General features: G+C 34.8%; 1 protein-coding gene across 8 annotated transcripts in view; it reads left to right on the plus strand.

The window, feature by feature from the left end:
• Positions 1 to 20,147, plus strand: part of REPS1 (RALBP1 associated Eps domain containing 1) — a 61,866-nt gene that overhangs the window by 33,437 nt on the left and 8,282 nt on the right. For 3 of the 8 annotated variants that reach the window (XM_064649351.1, XM_064649348.1, XM_064649344.1), the window contains exons 8-15: positions 852 to 1,006; positions 5,739 to 5,860; positions 10,432 to 10,512; positions 13,486 to 13,573; positions 14,401 to 14,502; positions 16,819 to 16,891; positions 19,089 to 19,207; positions 19,945 to 20,009. In XM_064649351.1, coding sequence (XP_064505421.1) covers positions 852 to 1,006; positions 5,739 to 5,860; positions 10,432 to 10,512; positions 13,486 to 13,573; positions 14,401 to 14,502; positions 16,819 to 16,891; positions 19,089 to 19,207; positions 19,945 to 20,009 — 805 coding nt within the window. The remainder of the gene's footprint in view (positions 1 to 851; positions 1,007 to 5,738; positions 5,861 to 10,431; positions 10,513 to 13,485; positions 13,574 to 14,400; positions 14,503 to 16,818; positions 16,892 to 19,088; positions 19,208 to 19,944; positions 20,010 to 20,147) is intronic. The other 5 variants (XM_064649345.1, XM_064649347.1, XM_064649346.1 and 2 more) reach the window with 5 other exon arrangements.

Genomic DNA, 20,147 nt, shown 5'->3' on the forward strand with positions numbered 1-20,147 from the left:
AATTAGTTAAAATAATTATTCATAATAATTATTTAGAAAGATGACAGCTCTCTGGTAGACACCTAATAATCTACCTGCTATAAAGTGTTATTAAGTACAATTTCACTAGTACCCTAGTATGTTCAGTCCTGCTCACATTTATGCCAGTATTACTTTAGTGGGCTTTAATTAGTGTAGGGTGACACTATTTACAAGGCACTTTGAGTAAATTTGAAACTCTTCAGAGTTAGAAGTAATTTATTTGAGGTTTTTTGTTAAAAATTCATTTAATTTTAGATAATTCCTTATCTATATTGATTTATTTATTTCTAAGTAAGTTTAAATGAAATGTACACATGCAAATGTTTTTAAATGCACTTTGTGGAACGTGATGACAAATTTAGCTTTGACTTGGTGCAAGCCTTCTATTTCATTGTATTCTGGAATTTGTACTGCATCATTGCATGCTAGCATTAAATGGCTTACACTGGCAGATGTTATCTTCCTTTCAGTGTAATGATTTCTGTTTCAAGTATTTTTCCATTTAAAATAAAATGCATTGCCTCAGCACTGTAATTTGGGTAGTATACTTTGCCAAAAATGCTTTGGGGCCAATAATACTGTGTAGTAGTGTCTTAAATGGGTTTAAAATCTGGAGAGATAAAAGTGGTTTTAAATGATCTGTATGCTGTTATTAATAAAAGCTCATCATCTTTGAAGAATAAAGAATGTAGCACTAATATGAATGTTTAATAGGGTAAAGTGAACTATAAACTGTATTCTTTGATCTTCTAAACAGCAAACCAGAGATATGTTTTTTGAAAACAAAATAACCTTAAGAAATTTTATTTATACCAAGTTTTTCTTCTCAGGGAGCTGTCAGATTTTGATAAAGATGGTGCACTGACATTGGATGAATTCTGTGCTGCATTTCACCTGGTAGTTGCTAGGAAGAATGGGTATGATTTGCCGGAAAAATTACCGGAAAGTTTAATGCCCAAGCTGATTGATTTGGAAGACTCAACAGGTAAGATATGGTTCAACACAAATTTCACTATTTTTAAATTGTGCTATAATTTTTACAGTGTGTCAACAGATATTTGTATGAGGATAAAGCATTAGTCAGTGTGAAGTAAAGCAGTGTGAATTTTTAGAAGTCTTAATAAATGCTCAGAGCTAATTTGAGCATGTATGTATTTCTGTACAGGGAAGTTATTTAGGAACAGTACACATTCATTATTACATTCAGAAATACTGACTGGCCTTTAAAGGTTAAGAAAAATAAAATTGTCACAGTATGGTTTTTATTCATGACCAGCTATTGTATTCCAAATTCCCAGTCCAGGTATACTTCAGATTTGCTTTCAAATGAATATGCTTTCTGTTCATCTTCATTTGTGAAAATATGGCATGACTATTGAAGGTACTTAGAAAATATTCCCAGATTCAATGCTAGAGGTAGGACAGTAGTTGAAAAGTACAGGATTAGTAGCACAGTTGTTTTTGTTTTTTTTTAATTCAACTCCTGACTTGACAGCAGGTTTATCCTACCTTGTGTTGGCACCTTGTCTTTCTGTGCAGTCCTTTAACTTTGGGTGCTCCCAGATAAACCATTGAATGTGTGAGTTCTGGTTGTTAATATGTACCAAAACATCAGTCCCATAACTGAAAAACAAACTACTGTTACATGTTAAAGTGGTGTTTAAAAACAGGATGTTTGTGGCCATCTTTTCCTATTTTAAAATAGATAAAGGAAGCTGAATATTTTAAAAATACTTTAGATTACTTCTTAACAAGCAGTCGTTGCTTGGAAAGTCAGGTAATATTGTGGGTGCACGGTTACTAGAATTTACTAGAATTTAATTTCTTTTTACTAAATATTCCAGAGGGAGTCTCGTCATACTGTGTAGGTTGTCAAAGATTAATCTCACAATTAGTGATGATTTCTTAAACTAGATACTGTGGCTCTTATTATGTATGCTTTAATAATGAAGCCAATTTTTATCGGAGTAGATTGACTCTTCAAAGAGCTGGCACTGAAAGGTTTTCAGTATGAGTAAGAATTTTACTATGATGAAGACATTCATAAGAAATATCTACAGTTAATTGGGTGAATACCTAGCAAATGTCTAAAACCTCCTTGTTCTGTCTATTTGTGTGTTAAGGTGATGGCCAAACAAAAATCTTGGTAGGAAATGAAGTAACATTTGTTTGTATAAACCGTTTTTCTTGGAGGGGGGGGGAAACAAACTACAAAACAATTATATTTGTACCTCATCTTCTATTGCCTTTATTGGTAGATTTCAACTGAAGTTGTCTGGAAACTTTATACATCAGGCATTCAAACAAAAAGTGTATGTTTATTGTTCTTATTTTACAGGCAATTTTGCTAATATAATTCTTCTCACTTATTTTCATGAGGTACAAAGTGGTCTTTAAATTTGAGGAAAAACTACTTTTGAAAGTTTTTCCCTCTGATATTAAAAGGAAGTTACCCTGTTCTATTGAATGTTAAAAGGTTACCTTACTATATAAGCTGTGCTTAAAAAAAAAATCTGTTTGATACTTGATTCTGCGGTTATTATAGCTACAATGAAAAGTGATAGTTTTTGCAAACTTGTGGGATTTTATCCAATTAACTAGATTTTTTAAATAATTTTGTTTTTTATTTGGGCCCACAGTGTTGGAAATAGCTAATCTTATATAGCATATACATGATTTATCAACAGAACTTCTGTGTTGAATAAAATACTTCAGAAGAAGTTACTGATGTGGCTGTGATTTTACTCGTAGTTAGAACAGTTCAAATCTCCAGTATACATTTACTGTCTTAAAAGGTACTGATAGGTCTATGTGTAGACTAATGCGCAGGCTAAATTGTATGAGTTCTTATGGACTGTAAATCAGCCTAGAAAGATCAACCAGTTAAGTTTTGGTAATAATTTTTTCATTTGGGTTCCCATAGAAGTTTTATTTCAATAAAGGTTACTTCCAACAGTCATATTAGAAATAGAAACTGTGAAGTGTGGCACCAGAGCGTCTTTTCGAGTGCACTTTTTTTGTGGGTTGAAACTTTCTCAAAGAAAGAAATTGTTAATGATCTTCTGCTGATGTGGCTCAGTGTGAATAATGTACAGTCAAACTGTTTAAGAAGATGAATTGCTTGAATATCTTGTAAACCAATGTGTAAGATGGGAAACTTCAAAGTGTTAACAGTACTGTTATTGATTCCATTCTTTTGTTGGAAACTTTCCCACTGATCTTCCACACTTCTGCTTTGCACTTGAAACTTGCTGTCTCTTTCCATTTTGACTTTTGAACTAGTGGTCAGCAGAAGGAAGAGTAAAAAAGAGCTCTCTGCATCCTGTGTCTGTCTTTAGACAGAGGGAAGGAAGAACTCTCCTGGTCTGCTCTGGCAGCCTGTCCTTCATCAGCCCCTGTGAATCCAATGTGACCCATTGCAGGTGTTCTGAACCTGTTTAAGATACAGCCTTGTCTTACATCTGGTTTCATGACCAGGGATATGTACTTCTCTTACATGACACAGATCTGTTGGATAGTCGGCCATTTTTCTGGTATAGCAGTATATCTCTATAGAATTTTAATTCCTTCAAACTCAATTTTCTCGGTTAGTAAAAGCTAGCAACCCTTTACAAAACTTGAAAAGCAAGTTTTGATTTTCTGTGAATTTGGTTTTTGTTTGGGTTGCTGACACAGTGCCATTTCATTGTAGGAAAAATCTGCCATGCTTTGTGTCTTACACAATGTGATTACTTTAATGCCTGAAGTTTTCCGTAGAATGTCTTATGCACGTTTCATGTAGGTATTCGCAATATTCCTTGAATTACATGTAACTGTGTAGTCTATCCAAAACAGTTTTCAGCCTTATGTTTTTGACTTCGTGTTTAACACTGGAAGTTAGTTATACACCATTGAAATGAGAATTTTGGGCTTTTCCCACTTACAAAAAAATTTCTATTCCTGTTGCACTTCAGAGCAACTGATATGCAGTATGTATTCGCAAGACAGTGCCACTGGCATATTTTGAACTTAGTGTATTATTTTGTGTACAATGACTGCAGCATGTCAGCTTGGCTGCTTGGTGACGTCATGACACCTTGATTTAACCTACTTTTTATTGCTAGATGCTTTCTGTCTGAAGTAAGCTGTATTAGATGCTGTTCCTGCCTGAAATAATTTATGATGCCGTTTTCCCTAAAGGATGGTAGTACAAGATGCTAAGTGCTGGGTACAGTTTTGGAAACATCGAATCTCAACCTGATGTCTGGCTATTTACAGGAAGTTTACATGACCTTTGAAATTTTGATGAGTTATTGGGTTTTGTGTGTGGCTTTTTTCATGTTAGTACCTCACTTGCCCTTGACCTCAAGATAGCACAATTAATTTCTTTTTGTAGTTCATTGTTTTGGCTGTGCCTCTTGCTGTCCCTAGTGTCACTCTGGAGACAATAATGGGTTGTTAGTTTTCAAAGATGCAATTGGTCACTGTTGACTATTCAAGTGTTTTCAGTTCAATTTGACACTGGATTTATTATTAGTTTCTTCTGAATGAAGATCAGCAGGCAGAATATTGAACTGTCATAGCAGAAGAGCAGGCTGCAGAGTTCAGCTCTTCAGGAACCTAAAACCAGTCTGTTTTACAAATTTTCATCTGTTTTTGCATTTCACATGCTCTTGTGGCAATCTTCTTCAATCACACACCCATCAAGCAGTCCTTTTAAATGGTAATTTAATTTAACCATCTTTTCTGTTGTATAGAATTTTGTCTTGCTCAGAGTTTTTAATTCTGTGGACTACTGACATCATGTTAATATGTCTAGGTACCTTTCAGTCACTCTTTCAGCTGTTCCTGTTATTTACATTGTACAGTTGTAATTGGAACTTCCAGGTTTTTTGAGGCTTTCAGTGCCTTGCTTTAGCTTTCATTGTGGTATCTAGCAGAATAGGAGACATCATAAGCAAAATGCTTAATCTGCTGTTCATATATTTACTTTGTCCAATTCTTTTATAGTTTGAACAGAACAAAAATAAGTGTGCTGCATCATGAAAACTGGTACAGCTCTGAATGAGTGTTTCTGCAAGGAACTGTACTTGCTGAAAATTCAGAGAAAACTAAAGAATACCAGTAGACATTTTCAATGTGTCAGCTGCTAGACTTGTTCAGTTTGCAAAATGTAGTGAACAGAAATGCCATTGTTTTAGTAAGGAGGCTTGAAACTAATATTCTTTGGGGAATAATCTAAGGGAATGGTTTTCTTAATATATTTTCATATTTTTATTTTGTGTTTGCATTGATATACTGGTTTTGATTTGACATTTCATATAAGGAAGTATTTTATTCTGTAAGTTGAATTTCTCAGTGCAGGATTTGATGTAATAAACGTTAGTGCAAAGTTATTCTCTCACATTGTAAGAAAAAATGCGTTTAATTCTATATGTAATCACAATCTAAAAAATCTAGCTAAGGCCGAAGTACAGGGAGATAGTATGGTACAGAGTACTCTGCAAAGTCTAATTTTCAGAAAAATCCTTAAAATAAGAGTAGGATCTGATAAACAGTGTATTTGACTTAATTGACTTAATGAGCAGTGGTGGGGGTTTTTTTGTCTGCTGTTAAGTATTTACTTGCAAAAGAAAACAAAGGGTACTTTGCACTTGCCATGAGATGTGAGAAACTCTTCTAAAAATAAACTGAATGCAGTTTATGATTTTGGTTTATAGTGATCCCTGTCTTTTCAGAAGTTGGGGAACAGACTGGTGAGGTAGGTTACTCCAGCTCTCCAGCCGAAGCACCTCCAAGCAAGTCTCCATCAATGCCATCCCTAAACCAGACCTGGCCAGAATTGAATCAGAGCAGCGAGGTTAGTGCTTTTATTTAAGAGTTATTTCATTGTCAGTCAATAACTAAATTGTGTTTGCATCCATAATTTCTCATAAGTGGATTGTTCATCACAGACTGTGAAAAAAGTTAGCAGGGCAATAGACACAGGAAGGTTCTGCACGTGTAAAATTGTAAAAAAGGTAATGTTTTCCTTCTGATTTTTCTCTCTCATTGTGAGATGAGCTACTATTTAAAATGTTGTCATTAATGGTAATTAAACTTTATATTAATCACAAAATTATTTCATAGCATTTATTGGAAAAATTGAATTAATTCCTGATTTTTTCATTTAGGGCATGTTGGGGGTGTTTTTTGTTACCTCTGAAGAACTTTTATAGCAAACATTTTTGCAAAACTACAGAATTCATTTCTGACAGATCTGGACATTAAGAGTTATTTCTGGAATTGATTTTAGCCTGAAATATGCAATATCTCACCAGTAACACAGAAGAGTCATAGCCCTGGGTTTGTTTCAAAAGCAAAGACTCAAAGTTCAATCTGAAATCAGCTATTGGCCAGATTTATTTAAATCGTAAATTTTTACCTCTGCTTTATCATCCTTCACCATACATATTTGTTATATAAGCAGTCTTATGTAGTAGAGCTGTATTTTGTCCGAATTTCAAACTGAAGTTGGCAAACAGTATTTTTTCTTTCCTCAACAAAATGTCCATTGTTTAAAAGGCCTGTAAGGGATTGATTCCTAGGTTTTTCTTATTGCTCTGTTTTAACAGTTTTTTGCCTCTGACTTAGAATAAACCAATGTTTTATTCTAAGAGCTACTTCAGAGTCTCAAACGAGTTTCTGACGGGAGCCATATATAAAGATAGTATAGGCTTGTTTTTCATTATGAAGGGAAAAAAAGGAAAAAATAACAAAATTATATTTGGAAAACTATTTTTTATTATTTGAGACTTAAGAATTGAAAACTTGTTTCAGCATCTAAGACATTTCTGTCAGTAGCCAAATATTACCTTCTTCTCTTACAGAAAGAGCTTTTTGTGGCTTTTTTTACTTTCTTCATTAGACTTCAAGTGAATAAAACACTGGTAATAAAAGATTTAGACAAACCAAAGGAAAGTCAGCATGGAGCAGAAAATAAGCAAATTTTTAGGATTGAAGTTAGGAGTAGAGGAAAGTTTCTTTCTTTCTTTCTTTCTTGAGAGGGAAGGACTTTATACAGTCTGCTCTTCTTCTTAGGCCCAAGTGCCAGGTTGGAAATTATTTAGTGATTCTTCTTTGTTCTGTTTGACAGAGTTAACTCTTAGACTGCTGGTAGGGAGCTGTGTTTTAGGAAGGAGGTGGAGCAGATATTCAGTTGTTGCTAAAAACCTGTAAATGTCTGCATCTGTATTATAATTTACGTAGATACATTCCCTTGTGTTGTCAATAAAGATTTAATAACCTAATCATTTGGTAAGCTGCATCATAATTTAACAGATTTCTTCAGTGTCTAATGCAACTTGAACCAACTGAATAGAGTAATTGCACTAGTGGAAAAGAATGAATTACAATTCTGTCAGCCAAAATCTTGTCTTATATAGATAACGTGGTATTTTCTTTCTGAAAATCTACTAAAACTTAAGAGGTTTGGAAAAGTTCTCACACTAGCTATACTACTGGATACTAACTATACTAAAATAAGAGTTGAACATTTACTAAATGTTAAGAGTTTTTTGTTCTAACACAAAGGAATTTCTGATTTTTTCAGCTGTGTTGCTGTGCATGCTTCTTGCTCCCCAGCATTTTGTTTTCAGCATGAGTCAGATCAAAGTCCTCAAGGTTTTAATTCCACGGAAAAATTTCTGGTATTACTGTAGGCACCAATCGAATTGTTTCCTCTTTGAACCTCTTATAACTGTCATCAACAAATTAATTGGTTGTAAAAGCTCTGCATCTTTGGATCATCTGCCATTCCAGGCAGTTTCATCCTGTTAGTTTCAAAACTGTTGGTTACTCTGTTCTTTGTAGCTCATAGTTGACTTATAGACTCCAGTTGCCAGGCTCAGTTACTGTAAGCTCCAAAGTATAGAGCAAGGCATTGATCTCTAACTTCAGAATAAGGAGCACCATGAAAATCTACCTAACTTCAGGTACTACGTGTTTCACATTTTCATCTTTTCACTCATCACTTCTTTCTCACTTCAGACGTCTTTTCCATCCAAGTCTCAAGGCTGAACACTTAGTTCTGGAAGCTTAAAAAATTGAAAAGCCTATTAATTTTTTGTTGAAAACTGTCTCGTGTCATATTAGCTTTAACACAGATATGGAGATTTGCTTTTAATTTCACAATTGTTACACCTCGTTTTGAATGTCTTGGTGTACTCTTAGTACTTGGTTCAGGTTGCTGTGAATTTTAGTTTCTAGTAATTAACCTTTTGAAAGTCTTTTTAAAACATTTTTGCAATTCTAGAAGACAAGTGTTTTAGGTTTAGCTAGTACGAGTTTTATCCTGTCAGTACTCTTAAATTTTGCGCAGAGTTTGAGATGCAGTCCAGTAGATCCTTAATATATTTAGCTTCCTGTTAACCAGGGAATTAACAATAGCCAGCCTCTGGTAGTATGTCAGGGTGGAGCACAACAGCACTTTTCTTACAGCGATCAGGAGGTATTGATGTTCATTTGTCTGTGTCCAGCTTGGGAGCCTGTGGACAAGTAATAAATGTACCTGCAATTTGGCTTCAGAGCAGTAGAGCATCATCTCTAACAAATTATATTTTATCATTTATCTCAACTATAACATAGATGCTGTATACCCTATGGAAGTTTTGAAAAATTAAGAAACAATATTTACATGATCAAATGGTGTGTTTGCCAGTCTCACTAGTAACTTTGAAGCCACTGGCCAAATTAAATTTAAAATGGTAGTGGTAGCCCTAAAACAAATATTAATACATTTGATGAAAATGAGCAGCTCTGTAAATGTAAGAGGCCAAATCAGGGGAAAGGCTGGCAGAACTTGGCCATTAAGTTTCTGGGTTAGTAAAAACTGGCTCACTCAACTGGTTTGTATAGCTCCAGACTACTTGCAATGCTGCCTTTTCATGAAGGGGATGGAGTGACACAGAGATGAACTGTTTAATATAGGGAGTATTAAACAGGGACAGAGCAGTTGGGAAGCCTTACTAAAAAGGTTTTCTTAGATTCTGTCCATGAAAGAGGATAGTTTTTTGTGTTAAAAACAAATACAAACAAACTAAAACCTCAAACCAACAACAAATAATCACAACAACAAAAAATGACCAGAAAAAATACTCACCTCTATGAAAATCCCATATGCATAGAATTCCATAATGTTTGCTAATTTAAAGTTTGAAATGAGGAGATAAGGCTATGTCTCTATGAGAAGTGTCACCACATGTGACAGCAATTACAAATTTAGTTAGTCTTTCTGAATTTCATTTCATCTGATTGAAAACAGTTATTTAGGGATTTCTTTATAAAGTTATTTCTGAAGTACCTCTTTTAGACTCGGTTCACATACAGGCCATTCACTGAATATAGTTTGGAGCACATATATAGGAGCACATGAGATTAGGTTGACTAACACTGTATAGTTTGTCCTCTATCTTCTGGAATCATTTGCATTGATTTGCCTATAGAGATGGTACAAGAATATTGATTTGTTTTCAGAACTATACTGACATAATTTTTGCCAAATTTTCTGAGCACTAAAAATTTTGTATTTGTAATTTTTGAATCTTGTAGTGTTTGAAACTTGCTTAATATTTACTTGTTATTTTACCAAAATATAACAAGCTTAGCATTCCTGTTGTGATTTGAAATTTGGTTTCCGGATCACAGACTAATTTTTTGTACTTCTGTACTTTGCTGAACCGCTTGTGGCTGTAACTTGACTCAGTTTGCATGAGGACTCTTGACAGCCATGCCTATATCTTATAAAATTGTTCAGAGATTGACTTATTTGCTTTTAGCAATCAACAATATGTTTGAATTTAATTCTTTGCCTTATCAGTGATTTAGACTTGTAAAAATGCTCTCTTACAGCGTAGAATCACTTCTCAGGGGTTGCACTGGCAAGCTGAACTGGTGTAATTGGAGTGCTCTGCTCAATGTTCCTATGTGTGGATTTTGTAAGAAAATCAGCATTTACTAAATATGTTTAAAACTTGGCAGCTATAATGCTGAGGAACCTTTCTGTGGATTTTATGGCTACAAATCCACACCATATGTGTCCCTGATTTTTATCTTTACAGTATTTGAATGGCTTAACCAGCTTTTTTACTTGGATGGTTTTCATTGGCAAACATGAACTCTGAAGGTACTTCTGGACTAACTGTGCACCTGTATCTTCATTACAAAATGTGAATGTAAAGATTAATATTGACAGATAACAAGCTTGCTTCCACAACAATATCAGGCTGAAATAGAAATACTTAATATGTATTTGTGTGCTTTCCAAGTCAAGTACTGTCCAGTGCAAATATAGTACTTTCCAGTACAACCTCTGAACTACTGTGCTAAATCTCCTCAGTGATCTTTTACTCCCATCTTCCTTATCATGCTGACTTCTCTCCTCTGTCTGTTCAGCAGTGGGAGACATTTAGCGAACGCTCTTCAAGCTCACAAACTCTGACCCAATTTGATTCTAACATTGCACCAGCTGATCCTGTAAGTCAATCACTTAGCTTGCTTGTTTGAAATTAATTTTATTAACACTGAATTTCCATTCATTGTATTTATCTGTTATGCATGATTCCATGGACTGCTTTTTGGGGAATGGTGGCAGGTTTCTTAACTTTTTTGCTTATTTTAGGAATATAAATTTTCTAGTACTGCTCATGTTTAATCTCTGATTGCAAAGAAGGCTTTGTTTCCCCTTGATTTTGACCTAATACAACACTGCTGTCAAAACCTGTCGTACCCGAAGTATTAAAGCATAATGTGTTTTTGAAAAGATTTGTGAGTTGATGCAAGGGGCTACTCCCAGTGATAAACCAATCCTGGTTTAGATTTTGTCTTTGGTGGTTTTGTTTTTTTCAAGTTGCAGAGCCTGATTTGCACGAACTCTTAGGAGCTGACAGTATTAACTTCACTGAAAAAAAAACTGGTGGACTTTAATGGGTGTGGTATTTCATATTCCAAATGTTTGCAACAAGTTACTTATTAACAAGGCTTTTAGTATTTCTACAGCTAAACCTGTGGTGTTCTAATGCTTTACTCAGTGAGGAGTGCTGTGAAGGATTATGTAGTTAAATATCTTGCCAAGTTTAGGAGCCAGAAATACAGTACAGTGTTTCAAGTTCTGCTGGTTTTAAGCTTCACAGCATGTGACATTAAAGCAGTTTTGAGATGCTGGGTTTTAGCTGCTGCTTTCATCCTGTTTTTCTTACAGACTTAATTACCACTGAGTGTCCATTTTAATTTAATTAATTACAGGTTTGGTGTCCATTTGATTCTGTAACAAAATATAATAGGTGTACATAATACACATTTTACTCCTTTTAGTATTAAACATGTAAGTTCTGAAAAGATATATGTAAGTATACATGTATTTTAAATATGTCACAGCTCTGATCTCAGAGTTAACACTGATATTTATGCAGAAATAGCATTTCTAGATGCTAGAAGCTAGAATTCAAACTGCACTGTTCCCCATGCTCAGAATTACTCTTGGTATACATTCAAAACAAATGAAAATGTCCTACTGAAAGTGAAAACCAGCCCTTATTCATCTGAGATAGCTTTAGTTTTAAATGTACTGTATTTTTATGTTTTAGTAAAGTAAACGTGATGTAAATCAGTTCGTAGTTGTTTCTTACTATGTATAATTGCTTGACAGTAAAGAGCTATCACTGTCGTGTTTCCACAATAAGTTAGTAATTTATTTTTATACATATTTAACAAGTGACAGAAATTTGAAGTTTGAATTTTTTCTCATGTGTTAATAATCAAAAAAGTAGAACAGTGATACTATATGGAAAACTCTTATATAGCCGTGTGTGTATACATGTACACTCTTATATAGCCCTGTGTGTATATAAACAGAAATTCACTAGAAATATAAAAAATATACTGGGCAATCACATTCTTGAGTCATTTTCTTGAAATGCTTATAGTCTAGAAAAAAATAGTGAGCATCTTTGATACTTGCTAAGGTAAAAAAGGCTTTGGGGAAAGAGTCTTTGTTTTCCATATTTAAAATAAGAACAAATGACAAATTTTCAGTAGCATTGTGCAGACTTCTTGTTTTAGCAGTCTCAACAGTGATGCGTAGGATTGATTTATTGAGCAACTCCTGCTTTTCCAGGGGAGAGAAAATCAGCTTTCTCAAGCAGCTGTTAGTAACTGTGTAAAGTGTAAATTCATAGAGCAGTTCTTTTCTCTTTTTGTTGGAAAAGTAGCTGCTTTGGCGGTAAAAGATAAGTGGAAAGAGTAAAACAGTGCATTCATCCCTTAGTATGGGAGCATAATTGGCCTTTTGTAAGTGAAAGTTGGTACCATGTTAAATTGTTTTATGTAAAATTAGATTAATGATGTGAATTAATGCATTATTTAAAAATCCATTTAACTATTCCAGACATGATTTTTGTACTAGCTGCACATTAGATTACAGCAGAGGTATGAAGTAGCTCCAACAACAGTGATCTTTTCATGATAATCCCATTATGGGGATGATGGGAAGCAGTATATTTTAAAGTGTTAACTATTCCTAAAAGCCTTGTGCAACAGGCTTGAGCTGTGACTAGAAAGTGGTTTTAAAAGTTTATATTTGCAACAAGAGTACTGAAAGTTGTTGAAACAGTTTCAGAAATTAGTAGTGTAAATGTATTATGCCTGGTGAAGTTGATCTGCTTGAGTAGTCAGAATAGATGACATTTCTGATAAAAAGGTAGTGTTTAATTTTCTTGTTATTTCTAGGATAGAATGTAATCTCGGGGCAGTTTTGTTCTGTCACTGTCCCACCCATTCATATATTCTAAGTAAGAAACCTCAGACAGCTATGTCCATATTTTTAGGTTGCTTCTTTAGGAGCAAGCATAAAAGTTGTGAGATTTTTTTTTAAGCTATCTGAACTCAGTCTCCAAACCAAACTGAAAGGGCTGTCTATAAAGTACTTTCAGTGGAGCCCCTTGTCTGAACTACAAAGAGAATGCTTAAGTGTAAGGACAATGCCTATCTAGAGGTATATTCCGTAGTGTTTACGGTACTGAAACTAAGAATTCACTATTTTGAGGACTCCAGAAACTATCTTAAATTACTAAAAAGTAACTATTTCATAGAGCATTGCTCATACTATGTAAAGAGGCCATAACTTTCTGAGGCATCATAAGTAAAGCTGAGAAGTCAGCTTTTGAATTGTCATTGGGTTTTTTTTGAAGATGTGTTCAGGGTAACAGATGTCTGATATGCCAGAATTCAGGTCCTATTTACAGCACAGTTATCTATAGAAACATTCTAGTACCCTTTTAAAGTAGCTAAGTTACCTCTTATAAATCATGAGAAAGACTACAGCTTTTAGAGCTTTGGTTTTATGGGTATATTCAATTCCCTGGAACTGTGTAAATAAACTAAGTTTATGACATTTTGTTTAGAACAATTTAAAACTAGATTAACATAACTTAACTCTGATGTCCTCCACAGGACACTGCAATCGTGCACCCAGTTCCCATAAGAATGACTCCAAGCAAAATCCACATGCAGGAAATGGAGCTTAAAAGAACTGGAAGTGGTAAGATATTTTCTCCTGCTAATTAGAGAAGTTTTATACAATTAGAATTGGCTTTACTTCCTTGAACATACTGACTTTTTTTCTGGAGTTGTAGATACCATAATTAATGAAGTGCTCTGAGTTAAGAATTGAAATTCTATTCAGATAAGTGCAGAGTTTGGTTTGACCATTTGCTACAGTGAAGATTTCACCATCTACAGGATATTATTGCTTGGAGAGTGGTTCAGGAGCATCATGATATCAATTCGATTCAGGCCTTCAGGCCAGTGTCCAGGTTTCCTTATTGAATACTGAAGGAGATGGTGAAGATGGAGATCATAATCTGCTTTGATAAAGCTTGTTCTACTGTGGTCAGAAATACTGAGTTTATTATTTTGAAACCTGACAGCATTTAGGAGTATTGGCAGGCATTTTTTTTAATACTCTAGTCAATAATAAGCAAAGAGATTTGATAAATTTTCTTGAGGAATAGTGGAGTCTTCATTGACAGTTGTGTGCCCATATTTCCTAAAGTCATGGAACTCATGCTGAACTCTTATGCATGAAGGCTGCATGTGCAGTATCTTCAGCATATGAGAACAAACAAGTATGGAAAACACATTTACTAAAAATTTCCTTGACCTTGTAAATAGGTGAAGATTCACAGCTCTTAATGCTGAGAAACAGAAATAACACTGTTACAATGTAGAACTTGAGAGTTAAAATACATCGATTTAGTCTTGAGTGCAGCACTTTGATAAGGGCAGAAAACTAATGTAAAGCTTTGGCATCAGAAGTAAGGGCTAGTTTGACTTCATTTATTTATTTAGATTTGTTTTTCCATCTAGATCATGCTAACCCTACTAGCCCGCTACTTGTGAAACCATCAGATCTCCCAGAAGAAAATAAAATGAGTTCATCTGTAAAATTTACATCTGGAAATACAGTTAGTAAGTATCAAAGTGCTTTCTGGTCTCATTTCTTACATTACACAAAACATAGACCTTCAGTGAATGAAAACTTGCTCTAAAATTAGATAAACTTATCCTAAGAATAGGAGCATTTCTGATATGAAGTATATATTAGAAAGAGTAATTAAGAAAGTTTTACTGATGTTAGTGCAGTTGTTTTCCTACCATTTGTGTTCAAGAATGTTCATTTTTGTCAGCTCTTTTCCATCTTCCTGTTTTCTCTTTTAATCTTAAGATGATAAATTTTATGTATAGAAAGTGGGATTGACTAAGTACCATTTGATTCTGCTTCCTCAGAACCACGTAACAACATGTTTTCTAAAGAGTGAAAATGTGTTGACCACAAAATTTTCGGGCAATTCATATATGGTTTAGCTACTAAGAAAATGCAATAGAATTCTAGAGTTTGTTTTAGGTACAGCTGTTTGTTTGCTTCTAATGGCCTTTTTAATTTTCAGTATTTCCTGTTTCCAAAACATGTTGCATTATTTTGATTTGATTAGTCCACTTGTCTAGTGTTGAGGGAGGCCTATGTAGCTTGAATGAATCTCTGGAGACTTTCTGAGACTTTTTTTGTTTTCTTCAAGCCGGGAACTTTTCTTCAGTGAAAATCAAGTTTGAAGAACTCATTACTTTAAGTCCTTTGCATTACTAAGATCAGAAGTATTTTGGTTGGTGTGCTGGTTTCAGCTGGGGCAGAGTTAATGTCCTTCACAGTGGCTGGTGCAGGGCTGTGTTTTGGATTTGTGCTGAACATAGTGTTGATAATCTAGAGATGTTTTTGTTATTGCTGAGCAGTGCTCAGACAGAGCCAAGGCCTTTTCTGCTTTTCATACTGCCACACTGGCAAGGAAATCAGGAGTGCATGGGATACAGGAGGAATTTAGAAAGTACCTCTTTGCAATGTGTTTTGCTTTCCTCGTAAAAACTGTTTGTGGTACTGTTCATTCTGACCAATGTCTTGCCCATGTCTTTAGTTGTACTTTTCAAGCAGAGTTTGGTTTTTGCTAGGTAGTTTTCTGATGCAAAAAAAAGAATGAGCCAACATGGCCTTTAAGTAGGGAACTACTGCTATATGCAGAAGCGAAGTTCAGAGCCTTTCTGTACTCCCTTTTCCTTATCCAAGCATGGCTTAATCTTTGATAAAGGGGGACTGTAGTTATACCAAGTATTCTTCCCTAGAGGAAGAACGAAGTGAAATAAAACAAACCACATTGCAGTGTAACATATAGCCACCCTGTAGTTTTAAGGGAAAAAAAAATACAAAAAAAGTGACAGGTAAGAATGTGCCTTGCTGATCATGAGTGTCATCTCTGCAGGATTTTCATCTATGGGGCCTGGTTAATGTGTCTTAACACTTTTGAAAACTTTGGTGTCCTAGGAGGTTAAAGTAAGAGACTAGATAATTGAGAAAAAAATCTTAATGTTTTTGAGTAGAATTTTCCTCTTCACTTATAACAAAACAACTGAGTCTCATTGCTCCAGTGACTTTCCACCTTAAATTTTGCTTTACCTGGCACTTTAGAATAATCCCTTGTGATAAATTATCCTGAGATCTTATTTTCTGTCTACATTTATTCCATACAAATCTTGTGATTTTCATGAGACTCCTCGTTTCTGGGGAAAAAATCCTCAAGCTTTGCAGAGGTTCTAAGGGTAAGGGTGTACTTGCAGAAACTATCTATGTGATGCTATAATAGCACCTTTCATTTTTGTAGGTTACCTTAACAAAAAGCTGAAAGATTTTAAAAAGATTTAGTCCAAAACAAAGCTGACCACTTGCCTTGAAGGTACAGAAGTTACAGTAGTAGCAAAGCCACTGAGTTAATCTGGGTATTGTACCTATCTTTTCCTTTTTCTGATTTCCAAGGTTGATGATAATCCTTCAGCACTTCTAAAATCAGGCATATCCTGCTCTTTGCTTTTTATCCTTGAATGTCCCTTACTCTTGTTCACCAGATTGTTGAAGTGATGGAATGTCAAGTGTTAAAAAATTATTGTTTTTGAAATCTTATGCTTTGTATTTTAAATACAATATTATTGTCATTTTTTATTCTTCAGCACATCCCAGTAGTAATGAACACCTGATAGTATTGAGTGGAGTTGGCTTGTATTGGATCCTTCAATTTTTCAGACTCACGGATTTTGAATCCTGACCAGATACCTTACAGGGAAGCAATAGAAGGACATAAACTTTACAATGCAAATTGGATATTTGAAATTATTTGTTACTTCTATCTCTCAGGGCATGCTAATTATGCAAAGCAAATATTAAACTATACTTTCTTTTCCCAGCAGATGGTTACAGCAGTTCGGACTCCTATACTTCAGATCCAGAGCAAATTGGAAACGCTGTAACACGGCAACGGTCAGTAGAGTAGCAACTGAAAAAAAGGAAGTGAAAGATGTTTAAAGAAGCCTGTTCCAGGCTTCTGGTTATTTGACAACTAGCTTGTAAAATTATGGCAAAATAGATTCCTAACTTTAACACTGGAGACAGTCTGTTTTCTAATGCATTAACAATGTATGTTGCTTCTGTTAATGTAAAGTGAAAATTAAAAAAAAAAGTTGTCTAAAAAAGAGATTGGCCAATCAAATCAAGCTCCACATTCAGTCAGAAATTTTAAAGACTTTCTCCTTAAACACATGGGGATGTAAGCACAGGAGATCATGCTATTGCTTGAAACCAATTTTTTGTATTTTTAAAAATATCTGTTAGACATTATTGGAGAAGAACCTTGTGACACTGTAGCATAAAAAAAGAATAAAACACAAATTAGGAATGCCATGGAAGTAACTCAATCTCTTTTAATAATGGACTTATAAAATAAAGGGCAGTCATAGGTCCAGCATAATTTAAGGGATTGGAGGAAGCTATGAAAGCACATAACCAACAACTGCATCATTTGACATAAAAGAATGTGCTGTACTAGCTGGTGCTAATTGTTCCCATTAAATCTGCCTGAATAGGATTAAAAACCAGCTACGCCATTAACCATCTTACAATCAGTTTCAGAGGTAAGTTTCAAAACAAAAATAATTAGGGTGATGACTTCAATAGCCAGGAAAGATTTGCAATTGCCACTCAGTACAGCAGCTTGAAAAACTGTTTCTTCCATTGTTACCTAATGGCAAAGTTGATTCTGTCCTTCTTCTGTGTGTTTTTGCACTATCAGTGTGATGGTTTCAACATGCTCTTTTCATCTCTGCTTTTGGATTGGGTCATCTTGCTGAATTTGTGTAGATGAGTGAAGCTTTCTGATGAGTTGCTATGTTATGGCACAGGTAGCTTCCGTCTAGACATGGCAGTTCTGGCAGTATCCACCTAGGAAATTTTTTATCTCACTTACTCTTCTTTCCACTGGTACCTCATCTACCAATTGCAACTTTTTATAGAGATTACATTGTCCTTAGTCCGACAAGGCTATGTCAGATAATGATACTTCAGGAATGTCCTTAAACCACTTTCTCCCGTTTTTAATTCTACTTGTGCCTTTTATACTAGACTAGCTAGAGGTACGACCCAAAGAATGAGTGTAATTAGATTAGAATTTCATCAGCTGGAGAGTTACACAGTGTTACAGAAGCGTCTTCATAGAGTATGTTAAGAAAATAAACTTTTCTATTATGATAATTCAGTTTTCTGTCTGAACTTACACATTTGGGAATTCCGGGTTTTGTGTGAAACTTGGGTACCTTTACCTCTCCTAGTTTTATATCTTAGGTTAAAGAAGGATGTTGCAGAAATCAGTCATAGAAAATATTTTATCACTTAAGAGTTGAATAAAAGATTAGCTGTATTTATCTCAGTGTTTCAGTAAATCTGTCCTGCTCGAACTGGACTAGTTAGGAAGTTTCTGCAAACTGTTTTTAAGTGGAAGCTGTACAAAAATTCTGTATACAAGAAATCCCACTTAATTGACACTTAGTGCTGTACTTCATCCTTCTATCCTTTCTGTGTGTGTTCTCTATGAACTTACAGCAGGTATCCACTAGATGGTGATCCTATCTAAGAACGAGTTAAACTTTCTGAAGATTCTGCCAAGTATATAGATTTGGAAAAATTTAGGCAGAGGATTCAATTGCTATCTCTTACACTGAGATGCTCCTTGAGCTTGATATACATGGAGGCAGGTCCAACAGAAACTTAATATTCTTCTTTATGATGTTGAACTTACCCCATTTAAAACCTAAACAGGATGTTGACTACATCTTAAAAATTATAGTGACTACCATCTGGATGGAATTACCATATTTAGCATTCTCTGTTCCTGAACTATCATTGTTTGGGATGTGTGTCTAGCTGTTGGTTTCCCAAAGAAAAATTCCTTGTGGTAATATAAGAATAATCTGGATAAGGGAGATTTAAGTAAATGGAAATATAAAAACAATGGTTAAATTGAAGCAGAAGTTTAAAACTGATTTGATAATCTTCAAAACAATGGCAATCAATTTTCTTTACCTCTGTCAAACTTCATTTTTTAATTGCATGCTTTGAAGAACTTTTGGATTTTAGTACTGTTGTAGCTGTCTAAAATCACTACAGAAGCTTATGTGTTTTGCAGATCACATTCAGGAACCTCTCCAGATAACACTGCGCCGCCTCCACCCCCTCCAAGGCCTCATGCTTCTCATTCTCGATCATCATCTTTAGATATGAATAGATCCTTTTCAGTTACCCCAGGTAGATATTCTGTGTTCTTAGTGTATATTATTTTTCAGTACATACATTCCTGAAGCAGACAGTGTTTTTTCCTCTGAGGAAAGATTTAGGGTGTGGTTTTTAAAACACTGCTTATGCATAAAAAAAGCTGAAAATGTCGTCACTCTTACTGTTCGTATTAAAACTTATACGGCATTTTGCTTAAACTGCTAATTTAGAATTCATTCTGAATTCTGGCATTGTAGTCCTTTGGATGAATGTGGGAAGCAAGTCAGGAAGTAACATTTTGGTTGTGCACCAAATGCAACAAATTGCATCTGCCAATAAATTTTCAAGGAGAGTTCTTTTGGTATCAGGTGTATTTGAGATGGGTGTTAAGTATTTGACTTCAGAGGAAATGATTAAATGTCACTTCTGCTTAAGGGGCTTTATTGGACTTCTGATTTTTCAATACATTTCAATTCAGGATCACAAAGTATGAGAAAATGTTAAGAGCCTATAATGAGGGTAGAAAAAAAAAAGTACTAAGATACTAAGACCAGAAAAGTATGACCATGTCTGGGCTTTGAGCTGAAACAAAGGACATGATCCATGTTCAGATTACTCCAGTTTAAAAGGAGGTGACACTACAATTATGAGCCGCAGTGTGACAGGTCAATATGTAGGCAAAATGCAGCATTTCTTCATGTTGACAATTAAGAAAATTTGAGAGCACTCTAATGTGCAGAGTGATGCCAAATGTGATGCCTCTTTTACAGGACAGCAACAGGCTGGAGTTGTTGCCTATCCCCCTGCAGTGCCTCCAAGACCACAGCCTTCACAGGTGATGTCACTTTTTAGAAATCGTGTTCTAACTTGGTGCATTATTTTTATCTAACTGAATTTTAATTTACATGTGAAATGAGTATCATTGCTTGATATATTTTTGAAACCACCAGGATGTGAATGATGCCAAAACTTA

This window comes from Pseudopipra pipra, chromosome 3, assembly GCF_036250125.1.
Source record: "Pseudopipra pipra isolate bDixPip1 chromosome 3, bDixPip1.hap1, whole genome shotgun sequence".
NCBI classification, from domain to species: domain Eukaryota; kingdom Metazoa; phylum Chordata; class Aves; order Passeriformes; family Pipridae; genus Pseudopipra; species Pseudopipra pipra.